Source organism: Lipotes vexillifer, unplaced genomic scaffold (assembly GCF_000442215.2).
Source record: "Lipotes vexillifer unplaced genomic scaffold, Lipotes_vexillifer_v1.1 scaffold197, whole genome shotgun sequence".
NCBI lineage: Eukaryota > Metazoa > Chordata > Mammalia > Artiodactyla > Lipotidae > Lipotes > Lipotes vexillifer.
This window is the reverse complement of record NW_006781042.1, coordinates 917566-931884: the sequence shown is the minus strand read 5'-3', so window position 1 is coordinate 931884 and position 14319 is coordinate 917566. Positions and strand designations below refer to the sequence as shown.

General features: G+C 40.1%; 1 protein-coding gene across 2 annotated transcripts in view; it reads right to left on the bottom strand.

Moving 5' to 3' along the window:
* The window catches only part of DCAF5 (DDB1 and CUL4 associated factor 5), a 95976-nt gene that overhangs the window by 40804 nt on the left and 40853 nt on the right, over positions 1-14319 (bottom strand). For both annotated transcript variants that reach the window (XM_007454448.1, XM_007454447.1), the window contains exon 6: positions 4044-4257. In XM_007454448.1, coding sequence (XP_007454510.1) covers positions 4044-4257 — 214 coding nt within the window. The remainder of the gene's footprint in view (positions 1-4043; positions 4258-14319) is intronic.

Below are 14319 nucleotides of genomic sequence, written 5' to 3'. Positions count from 1 at the left end.
CCTGCTGAAGCACCGAAGTTTGAAACTGGTGGCTCTAATAAAGAATAGGTGTTATGGTGCACAGGTTTGTTTAATTCATACAATGAAGTATGAATTTGCTGCAATACTTAAAAATCAGGAAACTTCACGTAACAAATCTTTACTTCTGGCTTCCCTTGAAAAAACCAAAGGCCCTCCTGGCAACAATGGGCTGAAGCTGCGTCAAAGCTTCATTTATACGGCATTCACTTAGATTTAGGATGGGGTGGGCTCTCCAGCTGGCCACGGTCCCCACTACTCACTAATGTTTACTTCTAGCCCAACTCACTCATTTTTGCTGCTTGCCTTGCTTAAGGCATTATGTTGTGACCTTCTGTATAGTGAAAAGGAGTCTCTACTGAGAGCTCAAAAATCTGGGTTCTAGTCCTACTCAAACTTGTACATGTCTTAACTTGTATACCTACCCTCTCTAAGCCTGTTTTCTCATCTGTAAAAGGAGGGATTGTACAAAATGATTTCTAATAGCTCTATAATTAGAATTGATCTACAATGGTGGCAATGAGCATGGGGAAGACACAAAGTAGGTTCAGTCGGTTTTATGCTTTATTCTGATCTTGAAATGTTAGTTTCATTTTGGGGCTAATGAATTACCTAGTGAACCTAGAACAGTCTTATGGGAAGTACAGGCTCTCTGGCATAATGGTTTGATTTGTGTGGACTGAGTAATAGTGTAATTAAAAGCCAGAAGACTGTCTCAGATAGATAGGTCGCTTACTGCCTTTCTTGACCATGTTCATTCCTATTATGGAAATTCACAGATTCCTCTCTGGGATGGTTACTTACCCAGCCTATGACTAAATGAAGAGTTCCAGAGCACAGAGCCTCGGGCTGTGGGCGTACTCAAAGCATACAAGAAAAAGATCAAATATAAAGACCGATATAAGGAAAGGGTAGGCTTTGGAATTTGAAAGCAGCTAAAAAGATCCTGTCTGAATCAGTCAAAGAATATACCTATCAGTCCTGCAGATCATACTAGAACTGTGGCAGCTGCTGCTTTAGCCCTGAGTGTGGAAAGTCAGAGCCCATAAATCACCTTTGAGAGACATGTTTCAGGAATGAGACAATAATTTTGGCCTCCTATGCTACACTTAGAAAGTATAAGCTCAGTAGATTAGTTTCACTGAAAATCCATTATTTAATTCATCCTCCTAAAGCTCCTGGAAGTTGAGCAGGAAAACAGGTACTTATCAATCCTGACTTACAGTTATACAAGGCTTAGGCCTGGAAAGCTAAAAACCACACATTGCCCAAAGTACTCAAGATTCACTTCAACAAATATTTATTGTGCTCTCAGTGTGCCAGGCATTGGAGACAAGATAACGATGAATTAGCTACATTTCTTAGTCCCTAAGGAGTGAAGAAAACAGCCAAACATAAATCTCTGTACTTCCTATTCCCTAGGTTATATACTTCTGATAATCTATATAGGGAATATAAACAGACTTTAACTCTGAAATGGATTTGAAGTTAGACTCAATGACTTCCCATCCTCCTCTATCCATGGCAAACCACTTATCCCAACCAAAAAGCAGTCTAGTTTGTCAGAAAGGATATATTACCCACAAACTTTTCCCATAGGACAAAAATCATACATAATAGTCCAATCTGAATAGAGAAAATCAAAAGCCATTCAATGTTTTTATCATTATATATAACCTGAAAGGCCAAAACAACTACATCTTGTCAATGTACATAACCAGGACCACCACAAAACACCTTGTGTGGCTCTGCCTATGGCAGTATCTGTACCTGTCCTCCTGTATCTCAAAGTGGGTAATTATAACCTAGGTCAAAAGTTCTCAATCAGGGGCAATGTCTGGGGACATTTTTGGTTGTCTGGGTGACAGGTGGGGGAGATGATACTGGCATCTAGAGGGGAGAGGCCAGGGATGCTGCTAATTATCCTACAATGCACAGGACAGCCCCACAAAATAAAGAATTATCTGACCAAAATGTTGACAGTGCCAAGGTGGAGAAACCATGGTCTATGTGCTCTTACATATTGCTTAGAGGCCTTTGTTCTGGGTCTTTTTTTTTTTTGTGGTACGCAGGCCTCTCACTGCTGTGGCCTCTCCTGTTGTGGAGCACAGGCTCCAGACGCGCAGGCTTTTTTTTTTTTTGTGGTACGCAGGCCTCTCACTGCTGTGGCCTCTCCTGTTGTGGAGCACAGGCTCCAGACGCGCAGGCTCGGCGGCCATGGCTCACGGGCCCAGCCACTCTGCAGCATGTGGGATCTTCCTGGACCGGGGCACGAACCCGTGTCCCCTGCATCGGCAGGCAGCCTCTCAACCACTGCGCCACCAGGGAAGCCCTGTTCTGGGTCTTTTAAGGACTCCATGCAGGCAGGTTCTGGCTGCTAACATAGGAACTAAAAGAAAACACAACATCCATTCTCCTTCACCTCTTTCTCCTTTCTCTCAGGGCCTGTGTCTCCAGTAATAAAACCTAATAAACCACTACATTTCTACATTTAGTGCCTGCTCTTTATTGTTCAATGAAATAAAATCACATGCATAAGAGGCTGACAGAAGACGGAAAATCAACAAAAGCAAGGAAGAAAGGTAGAGAGGGAGGCAGGGGCTTGGTTGTCATTTCCATAGCTATATGAAACTAAATCAACCATTCTGCAGAGCAAAAAATTACCTATTCTATTGTGAGTCACAGCATCTCTAGAAACTGCTTCTTTCCACCCAAGAAACAAATTGTCTATAAAAACTAAGTCTATCAGGAATTGTGGCCTCTCCAAGGAGATATCGCTTATATAACTGAAGCCACCTAGTGGTTTTAAGTGTAGATTGCAGCTAAGTAGGCCCTAGGACTCTGACAAATATAAATTCTGAATTTAGATATATATTCTCTATTTATAAAAGGGGAAATTCCTAGCCTGGACAACTTAAAAGATATTCTCAGTTTCTTTAACATGCAACTCAATTAAAAAAGCATTTATTGTGCTCCTACTACATATGCTAATCTTTAAGCTATGATGTCGGGGAGCCTCTACCTCAGCTAGGGAGAAAAACCCTAGCTACTGCCTTCAGAAAGCAGGGTCTTCACAAGTTCTCAAAGAACTGTTTGTTTTATGCCCCTTGCCCACAAATAACTTTAAAGCAGTGGAGTACAGCATGTGAGAATTATATGTCAAAGTTTAACATAGTTGATGGATCCAAAGCGAACACTAAGAATTAGCAAGACTACGGTTTCTATTTTTCCAATCTAGATGTGAAACGGCAATAAGATTTGCTGTGTTTGAGAAGAAAAAAAAATTTATCCATTTATTTGATCAATCGTTCTTTATATTTGTCTTTACTCAGCTTGATTACTCAGACCAGTCCAACTGATCCATTCACTGACACCCACTTCAGAACTTCTATGGCCAAGAGAGACAGGTATAGCAAAGGTATAGGTATGTTTTTAAACTGCCAGCTCTAAGTCAACATCAGTATCTCGATTCCCAGTAAGACTGTGAAAAGGCTGGAAACTCACAGCTTGGGTTCTCCTTCCCAGTTGTGATACTGGCAATAAAAAGGAAAAACGTCAGCATCTGGCTTCCTCTCAGACAAAGCTGCTCAGCCCATTTCATCCAAGAAAAAGGTGCCATTCAAAGGGGCTATTCAGGATGTATGTCTCTTGGAGGGTACTTACAGTGTTTCATACATCATTGTGTTTCACTGATACCAAAAAAAAGGTGTCTTTTTTTGGCAGGCTAATTTTCCATGGACTTCCTCCTTTGAAATGACACACTCTTAGAATCTTAAAATCTGTTCACAAACTTGGCAGAGCTAGGTTGCTCAGAACCATATTGTGGTTTATGGTGTGTGCCTCATGTTACCCAAAGGCAGCTCTGATGGAAAAACTCACTATTAAGCCAGAATGTCTCCAGACACTTATTGTTTCCCCTCAACTGTTTCTACCTGACATGGCTAAAGAGAAATAAAGACCAGTACAGAAAGAACAATCTGAGAGGAAAGCATGAGTGTGGGATGCAGGCGGCAGAAGGCACTTACCTGGTCACGATCTCCTGCAAAACAGCAGCTTTTCATGGTACATGAGTTGAAGTAACCCTGATTGTCAAACTGGAACACAGGCAGGCGGGAGTGGATGTCATAGAGCACAGGGGGCAGGCGACGTCTCAGGGCCAGGAGCTGGGTCCCGTTGCTGTTGAATCGCACACTCATGGCACTTTGGAGGGATAGGTTGCCCCCATAGCGCAGGAGAGAACTAGAAGGCAGAAGGCACAGGGATCAGGCATGAGGCAGGCTGGACAAGAGTCTGCAAAAAACACTGCATTTTGTACCAGGACCTCCTGTCAGCCTTGCACATCTGAATTTTGGCAGAAAGTTGTTTTTATGCAGTGGGCTAGAAGGTAATAAAGAGGACGGGAATGACTCCTTGATTACATTAAAGCAAGTTATTTAAACTGGTGGTTCCCCTCTTCAATCTCTGAAAGGCAAATTACCAGTAAATTTATAGGAAAAGGATAATACAAGCATCTTGAAAGAAGAGACATATTAAAATGATTAGTTCTTTTATTTACCTGAGCTACATAGGCAAATAGATACTTGTCAAGACCCTGGGAAGTCAGTGGTGTCCACACTAACTGGCTAATCATGGATGGTATTTAAGGAATATATTTGTCCTTTGAATTAGAGATACAAGAACCATCAGCCAAAAATAGATACTCTAGTTTATTCTGGAATTTTAAAAAAAATAATAATCACTTTATTGCTTACACATTTAGTTTTGAATTTTCAATCTGTTTACAGAGAATTTTTATATTCCATATGGCACAACTCAAGAATAAATATTAAAGAAAAATTTTAAATTAAAACACAGAGCAAGCAGTTACAACAATTAGAAAAGCAAGATGACTTGTTTCCCTTTACAATTCCCAAAGAGTTTATATTTAGCTTTAAAATATACTTTGGCTAATATATATAATTCCATTTATCTACCTTCTACTAGAGAGTGGTATGATCTGGTTCACCCAGTATTCTTCTGTAGTTTCATAATGTTCATAACATTTTTTAAAAGTCACACAGTATGGTTCCAAATAATTTATTTTGATGACTCAGAAGATACTTACAATGTGTTAACTAGGATGGCAGTGAACATTAACAATTATACAGTACTAAGTAACAAATGGTATGTGTTTTAACTTTCTAGTAGTCAGGCTCCTTGATTATGATTACCCGGACACTATTTTATGATAGAGGGATGACGGTTCATTGTCCATGTCAACCAACTTTTCTTTCTTTAACTCTTGGAACACCAAATTACTGGTAAGAAAGTGAGATTAATTATATGCACTGGAGGGACGTCCCTGGTGGTGCAGTGGTTAAGAATCTGCCTGCCAATGCAGGGGATGCAGGTTCGAGCCCTGGTCCAGGAAGATCCCACATGCCGTGGAGCAACTAAGCCTGTGTACCACAACTACTGAGCCTGCGCTCTAGAGCCTGCAAGCCACAACTACTGAGCCTGCACGCCACAACTACTGAAGCCCGTGTGCCTAGAGCCTGTGCTCTGCAACAAGAGAAGCCACTGCAATGAGAAGCCCACACACTGCAATGAAGAGTAGCCCCCGCTCACCGCAACTAGAGAAAGCCCACGCACAGCGGCGAAGACCCAACGCAGCCAAAAATAAATAAACAAATTTATTTAAAAAAAAGTATATGCATTGGAGAATGCTACAGAAATGAGGGCCACATCAGTGTTATTAACTCACTCTGCTTCGCAAGACACTGTGGTCATGAAAAGAGATTCTAGTAGTTTAAGAAAAAAAGTTTATAAATTTAGGGAATCAGAGCTGGAAAGGGCCTTGAGATACATAAATTGGAACCTGCCACACTTATTTGAAACATTTTTAAGGAAGAAGTTTTAATAGCATTTTACCAAGTGAAAACTTAAAGAGCTCTATGTTACCAGAAGAGATTTAACACTGAATGAATATAACACATTTTCTTTTATTTCTTTTCTGGTAAGAGAGTGATGGAGAAGTTTAAGGGGACAAGAAAGGAGATATTTCAAAAACAAAACTAAACTGAACTAAAAAAAAACAAAAAACCTGCAAACAACCAAAAGAGGGAAAAAAAAAAGGTTTATAAATGTGAAAAAAAGGAATTAAAAGTAATTTACAATTATAATAGTGTCTATAGGTTTTATAGAGAATAAATTACTCCTCCTGCTGTTAGTGTTAGCATGTTTGACCATTTGACATAATTGAATTCACAACTTTAGTTTTTTCAACATGCTGTTGTATTAACCATAAATCCAAGAAGTCATCTTTTCTCTGAAACTCTGATATTAATTTTGGTTCTGAAGACTCTTTAATATATTCTTTATATACAGTTAAATTTACATCATTATACAGATATAATGAAATGATATGTGGTGTAAATCTTTATAACTGGCAAAGCGCTATACAAATTAAAGAGATTATTACTATAATGTTTTTTAAAAAAGAAAGCAGATATCCCATGGGAAAAGGAGGCCCTGGACCACAGTGCAAAGGAAGCTGCCAACCTGGCCTAATCATAAAAACATTCTGCAGCACCACTAGCCACAGTGAGTCCTGTGTCCCCCAAAGCAGTCTTCTCACCTGAGGGAAGAACACTCTAGTACCGCAGGTATGTGTGGAAAAAAGGCTTAGGCAAAACAGACTTTAATTCTCTTATGTTTGGAAGGGAAGTAAAGAGAGAAGTGACTTAGAAAATGGTCCCTAGAACTCTAAACATCAAGGAGAAGCCTGGTACTCCTGCAGTCCCCAAGTAATAATCCCTGCAGAGCAATGTTCTTATAATGTCCTAAACACAGGCCACAGTCATTCACATACAGGGAATGAATGATGGGGCTGTTAGAGCCCAGGCATTTCCTTTACAGGGTGTCCTAGCTGCCACAGGCATGTGGTGTTATCTAAACACTGATCTCAAAAACAATGAAAGCCTTTCAATTCAAGATCAGCATGGAGTGTGCAAATAAACCAGTATCTGTAGGACTGAAGAGGATTTGGGGGTGGGAACAAGACTCAACAAAAAGAAACTTGGTCAGCCACAGTGGCAGGGGATTGCATCGGCTCAGGCATCCCTGACAGGAAAGCTGGGGCCTCTGGCAACACCCTTTCCATTTGTTAACAGGAACTTCCTCTGCAGATTCTAGTCAGGCCTGCAGGACAGGCATCTGGGCCCATCCCATTCCCACCCAAGCTCCTATGTCTGCAATCTGGCCACTCTACAGGGGTCTGTTTGTGGGCTCCACAAGAGTCACTAACTTTTCTCTTAGTTTCTGGGCAGGGAACTCCTATCTCTCACACAGGGAGGGTAGGTACATAGGAATCTTGCTCCTAGAGTGTTTAGGGGTGCAGCTACCAAACAACTGTAGCAGCAGCTACTAAAACTGAATACTTCATGTTTGGGTGCAAAAATCCTTTCAGAGGGATAGACTGACACCTGAAATTCAGAAAGTGAGCTACATTAACTGTAATTTCTCAGCAGGGGTTCTGCAGCTGGCTCCTCCTGTTGAGAATGGTAAGAATGGTCTTGTTCATCAGGAAGAAAAGGCTTAGGAGCAGTTTCCCCTCACAGTCAAGATATAAAAATAATGTCAAAGATCCTGTTGTTTATGATTCCATGGGTAAGATGCATGATAAATCATCTGGGACTTTTAAAAAATGCAGATTGGGACTTCCCCAGCGGTCCAGTCGTTAAGACTCCACACTTCCACGGTAGGGGGCATGGTTCAATCCCTGGTCGGGGAAACCAAGACCCCACAAGCCACATGGGCAAAAAAAAAAAAAAAAAAGCAAGGCAGATTCTCAGGATCCATCCCCAGATATTCTAATTCAGTCTGAGAAGTGGGCCCAGGAATCTGAATTTAACAAGCAACCTTAATTAATTATGATGCATGTGACTTTCAAACCACACTTTGAAAAATATGGTTCCATTTTGGAATTTGGGGCGGCAGGTGTAGAGGGGAAAAATAAGGTGGAGAGAAAGCAGATTACTAGAGGCTCAGCGAAAAGCCAACCACACAATATGGCACTTTTTACAGCTCCATGTCTAACAGCAGAAAGGACTCTAATTCCTTTTAAGATCAGAGTTCCACTCTACCAACAATGCCTGAAATGTTTTTTTTCCTGCCCTCAACACATTCCCTGAAGGAGAAGTTTCTTACTTCTTCTTGGAGAACTGATGGTACCTGTACATAAGAATGCCTCAATCTTGACAGCGGAGGTGCCACCATCTCCACTCCTCCAGAGAAATGGTCACCATTACACACCCAAATGAGATGAGCAGTATCTTGAAAGGACTAGCAACAAGTTAAAATGAGTTCAAATCAAAACATCCCTAGTAGGAAGCAGCTGCATAGCACAGGGAGATCAGCTCGGTGCTTTGTGACCACCTAGAGGAGTGGGATAGGGAGGGTGGAAGGGAGACGCAAGAGGGAGGGGATATGGGGATAAATATATACATATAGCTGATTCATTTTGTTATACAGCAGAAACTAACAACACTGTAAAGCAATTATACTCCAATAAAGATGTTAAAAAAATTAAAAAATAAATGAGATAAAAGCAAGTAAAATAAAATGATTGTTAATAGATTTTTAAAAAACCCAAAATATCCTTATTAGAAAAATAAAAGCAATCAATCTATTCCCAGCCTATCTTCAACGAAGAATTTGTCATAAAATGCAACAAGAATGGGGTAGGAGGTGATCCAAGGGTCAGCATGCAAAAGACGCAGGACAAAAAGCAAGAGAACCTCAGAACATCAGGAAAATATTCCTCACTAGTGTGTTCCCCTGGGTTTTTGCTTTTTGGCCCCTCAAAAATATTCAATTGGACTTCTTTACTGCTTTGGTGGGATAAAAAGAAAAATTTTTTGGCCAAGGCTAAAGTCTTGGAACAGAAGAGAAACAAGCCAAGGCTGTTTCCAGAAAAAGTGACTAGGAGTATCAAGTCCTGCACAAGATACAGCATTGGTAAACGTTCCAAGATCTGGCTTCATGAACCTAGATTTCCATAAATCCATGATTAAGTAATTCATCGACGGTGCCAACAAGATTTTCCAAAGCCCACTGGCATGAATTTCTTCAGAGTTTCTATGTGAAAGTTTCCTAACACCTGTGAAACACTTGGGAGTCAAGGTACTGCTACTCCAAATCACAGGCATCAGACAGAGCTGGTATCAGACAACCAGAGAGGCAAATTCAATGTCCCACGGGTAGGGGAAAATCTCTCCCCTCCAGTTTCTGCTTTAGGACAGGATGACCTATAAGGAATACAGGGGCATTTTGTACTTCCTATAACACAACCCAGAGAACATGACAAATCCTAGAAGATACTAAAATTAAGTAAAAAGTGAAAAAGTTCAAAAAGTCACAGCCCACATCAGTTCCATTCAAGTGTGTTCAAGATCTTGGTGATCACTTAACCTTTTTCTTTCTTTTTTTTTTTTAATTGAAATATAGTTGATTTACAACATTGTGTAAGTTTCTGGTGTACAGCAAAGTGATTCAGTTTTATATATATATATTTTTTTCATATTCTTTTCCATTATGGTTTATGACAGGATATTGAATATAGTCCCCTGTGCTATACAGTAGGAACTTGTTGTTTATCTATTTTATACATAGTAGTTTGTATCTGCTAATCCCAAACTCCTAATTTATCCCTCCTCCACCCTCTTTCTCCTTTGGTAACCATAAGTTTGTTTTCCATGTCTGTGAGTGTGTTTCTGTTTTATAAATAAGTTCATTTGTATCATATTTTAGATTCCACATGTAAGTGATATCATATGGTTATGTTTTTCTTTTTCCGACTTACTTCGCTTGGTATGACAATCTCTAGGTCCATCCATGTTGCTGCAAATGGCATTATTTCATTCTTTCTTATGGCTATGTAGTATTCCATTGCATATATATACCACATCTTCCTTTGTTTTCAAATGGTTGTGCTGTGCGTGCACTTGTGGGATTTTACTTCCCTGACCAGGGATTGAACCCGTGGCCACATTAGTCAAAGCGTCGAGTCCTAACCGTGGGACCACCAGGGAAGTCCCTACCACATTTTCCTTAACCATTTCTTTTATGTGAGTTGGAAGGAGAAGAACCTGGGCTTTCTCTTTTGTTTTTTCTAATACAGTCCTCAGTTCCAAGACTGAGACTTCTCTAGAGGAAACCAGAACTACTGGACAATAAGTCCGAGAAAGACACACTGTCATCTGTGACTAAACAAACTTATTTTCTTCAGAACATGATCCACTGCCAAGCCTCTCTGGGTTGAAATATAGATACAGGTTCAGTGTCCATGGTAAAATTTCCTTCCCTTTTTGAACATCCAGAATTTTAAGTCTGAATGAGGTCAGCAGAAGTGCTAGACTAAATTTCTGATAAAAAGATCTTCAGGTAATCAAATGGCACATCTAGTCCCTCCATGAAGCAAACATGGATGGTAGGTATTGCAGTGCCTCTAATCATCACCTTCCAGAACAGGGACATACCCAGAGTTGAAGTGACATACAGTCCATGTTTTTGCCTTTGGCTCAGAGGATCCCCAAAGCCACATAAAACCAACCAAGATCTCAACCTTATGCAAGATCTCAACCTTATGCAAGATCTCGAAATGAATTAAGAAGCAGTGCCATAACAGTTTTGTTCTTGGACACTCATGACATTTCTATGGAATTAGGGACTCAGCATTTAGTCATCTCAGTTCGTCAGATGACCTGCTTATTCAAAACCCCCCTTTACTCTAAGCTGTGGAAAAACAGAGAGGGGTTTTGTAAGCAGCCATTTAGTCTTTATCTTAATCTATTCTTGGCCCTACCGTCTGACAGATGTTACGTAGCATCAGCCCTGACCTCACAGTGTAGAAAACTGGAGAGGAAGAGTTTAATGAATAGTGGTTGGCAGGAGAAAGAAAAAAGCCAGGGGAAGGGGGAGACTGAGATGGCAGTTGCTACAGCAACAGTAACAGTGCAGAAGGAGTGGGTGGGAATACAGGCAGATAAACAGGCAGACCCTGATGGCAGGAGGAGAAACTGGGTGCGTGTGCTGACTGTCAGGATACAAGGCCACAAAGCTAGAGGAATGTTAAAGGGGAAAGAGGCAAAGTCTAGAAAAAATCCTAAGCAGAAGAGGGTCTGAAAACAAAAATTACAATTTGGTATCTTCTACAAGAACACTTATGCAAACAGCTGAAAACAAGAGAAGAGAGGAATGCAAAGGAAAGGGGAGAGAAGGCCAAAGTGCTGACCGATGAGACACGATTATAGGAAGATGGCTTATTTCATACAGGGGCCACTTACTGAGAATGTGTCCAAAAACCAAAGTCCCTCTAGTTGGCAATAATATAAATGTCTTAGGATAATAATGGCTTTCAAACTTGTTTATCGTAAACCTTTGTAGTAAGTACATCTTATACTGCATTCCAGTACACTCACATTTATTTAGCATAAATTCATTAAACAACTTACTGTCTGCTGTGTGCAATGCACTGATTTTCTATTTTCCATTTTCTATCTAATAAATACTTGTGACCATCTAAATTAATTTCATGGCCCAATGGATTACTGAAAGAGCTTCCTATCTTATCTCCTTGCTTCCACTCTTGGCCCATGCTTCATTTCATCCTGAACAAGACAGCCAGAGGCATGCTGATCCATGAGTCAAGATCACATCACTCCTTTGCTGAAAATCTGCCAGTGGCTTCTCAGTTCAACCAGATTAAAACCCAAATTCTTTTTCTTCTTTTTAAGGTTTGAAATTTTATTTATTTACTTACTTACTTACTTACTCATTTAACTTTCTGGCCGCGCCATGTGGCATGTGGCATCTTAGTTCCCCAACCAGGGATGGAACCCACGCCCCCTGCATTCGAAGCGCAGAGTCTTAACCACTGGACCGCCAGGAAGTCCCCCAAACCCAAATTCTTTATAATGCCAACAATGCCCTAGACAGCCCCTCAATCCCTATGTCTCTGACTCTGCCCCCTAGCACTCATCTTACCTTACTCTGCTTCAACCACATGATGCCTCCTTCCTGCTCCTAGAATACGTCAGACATGTTTCTGCTTTAGGGCTTTTGCACGTGCAAATCCTGAGGGAACGTTCCTCCCCAGATATGAGCATGGTTCGTTCACTTAACTCTTTATTCAAATATCCTTCTCAATTAGCCTTTCCTGATATACCCTATGCAAAAATGCAACTTCCCCAATGCTCCCTCTCTCCCTTGCCTGCTTAGTTTTCTCTACTACATGAATCACCATCTTACATACCATATATTTTTACATACTTATTTTTATTTCTTATTTGTCCTTTTCCACTAGACTATTACCTTTTATATCTTTTCCTGTGCATGCCAAGTGCTTAAACAGTGCCAGACACATAATAGGCATTCAATAAGTAGATGCTGCATGATCTAATGGATCATGAGTAGCAATCTGAAAAACCTGACTTAGAACATTAAACAAAACAGGCTCCACAAAGGTTCACCTGGCTCCTGACATTTGTCTGCCCACAAAGTCTAATCTTGAGAGGCAAGCAGAAGAGCAACATAAAAATCAAGAAACAGCAGGAGGCTTGAAGATCATCTGAGTCAAAGTTTTCTTTCACAGGCAAAGGACTGTGGCCCAGAAAGTAAAATGATTTGCCAATGACCACTTAGGTCTTTTCCTCCTCATTGACACCACCACACGTCCTTCAAATGAGTTAAATTTACCGACCTGCTAATAAGCAGCTAACAAGAAGGAAGACTTTAACAGGTAAACAGGTATCATAATTTTATCTTGTATTTTAAAGCAAGTTTCTGATATTTGTAAAATAAAAGTTCAAAAGGAAAATTAATAGTTAAACTTTAGGAAGTCAATTACAAGCTAAAAAAAGAAAATTTATCTATCAGGTTTCAGAAGGTAGACGGTGAATTCTATAGGCTTTGAATACATGCCCTATCCAATTATGTCTAAGGATAGTGATAAACATTTGGATTGATGGATGTACTGAGACCAACAAGAAGATATGTTAATTAGACTATAGCATTTAGGTAATTTTTTTTATACCTTTCATTTTATTTTCCAAGTTTTCCTACAATGAACATGAACTTCTGTAATCAGAAGAAAATACATCATTCTAAAATGTCATCTCAAACATACTCCCTCTTTAATTAAGGGACCACAGAAGACAGCTTTGAGAAGAGTATGACAGTGGGGAATTTAAAGAGCTTCTTAACTGAAACTTCAAATAATATGCTGCCCCACAGGATTCTGGTGTAGATGCAAATCTGAAATTAAATCATTGTTTTAAATTCATATAATGATAGTTAAACAAAAATTTTCAAAGGACTCTGAAAATTTCAGTGTCCCTCACCACCCTTCTCAATGAAGGCAAATAATATCCCTCCTTTGAAAGGTTTTTAAGTACTAAACAGGCCTCCCTTGGTTAGCACTGGACATAGTACCAGGTTAGAACTGAAACTACACCTAGTTTGATTTCATTCTGCAGATCCACCATTCCACTTCCCAAGTACCCATAAATAAATGGCAAAGTTGTATTATTGGAATAAAAAACTGATTCAAAACACAAAGTTTTTAATGTAGAATTCAGAAACATTAGCAATGTTCTCGGAAAGTCTTCCATACGTGGGCAAATTCATGGATAAATGAAGCCAAGATTATTAAACAGTGTATGAAGACATCCCCATCTAAAACACGTGACTCACACCAGGTAAAATACAAGGGGTCAAACCTAAGGTCACAAAGTAAAAAGTTCAAACTATGAAGAATTCACTGAAGGAATCATATCACAATAGATACCCTTGAAGAAGCAACAAGTTCTTCATTAAATTTAATTTCCATATATTACTCAGCCATAAAATGGAACGAAATTGAGTTACCTGCAGTGAGCTGGATGGACCTAGAGTCTGTCATACAGAGTGAAGTAAGTCAGAAACAGAAAAACAAATACCGTATGCTAAATGCATATATATGGAATCTAGAAAAACGGTACTGATGAACCTAGTGGTAGGGCAGGAATAAAGATGCAGACGTTGAGAATAGACTTGAGGGGGATGGGGAGGCTTGGACATAGTGAGAAAGTAGCATTGACATATATACACTGTCAAATGTAAAACAGATAGCTAGCGGGAAGCTGCTGCATAGCACAGGGAGATCAGCCCAGTGCTTTGTGACCACCTAGAGGGGTGAGATAGGGAGGGTGGGAGGGAGACGCAAGAGGGAGGGGATATGGGGATATATGTATACATAGAGCTGATTCACTTTGTTATACAGCA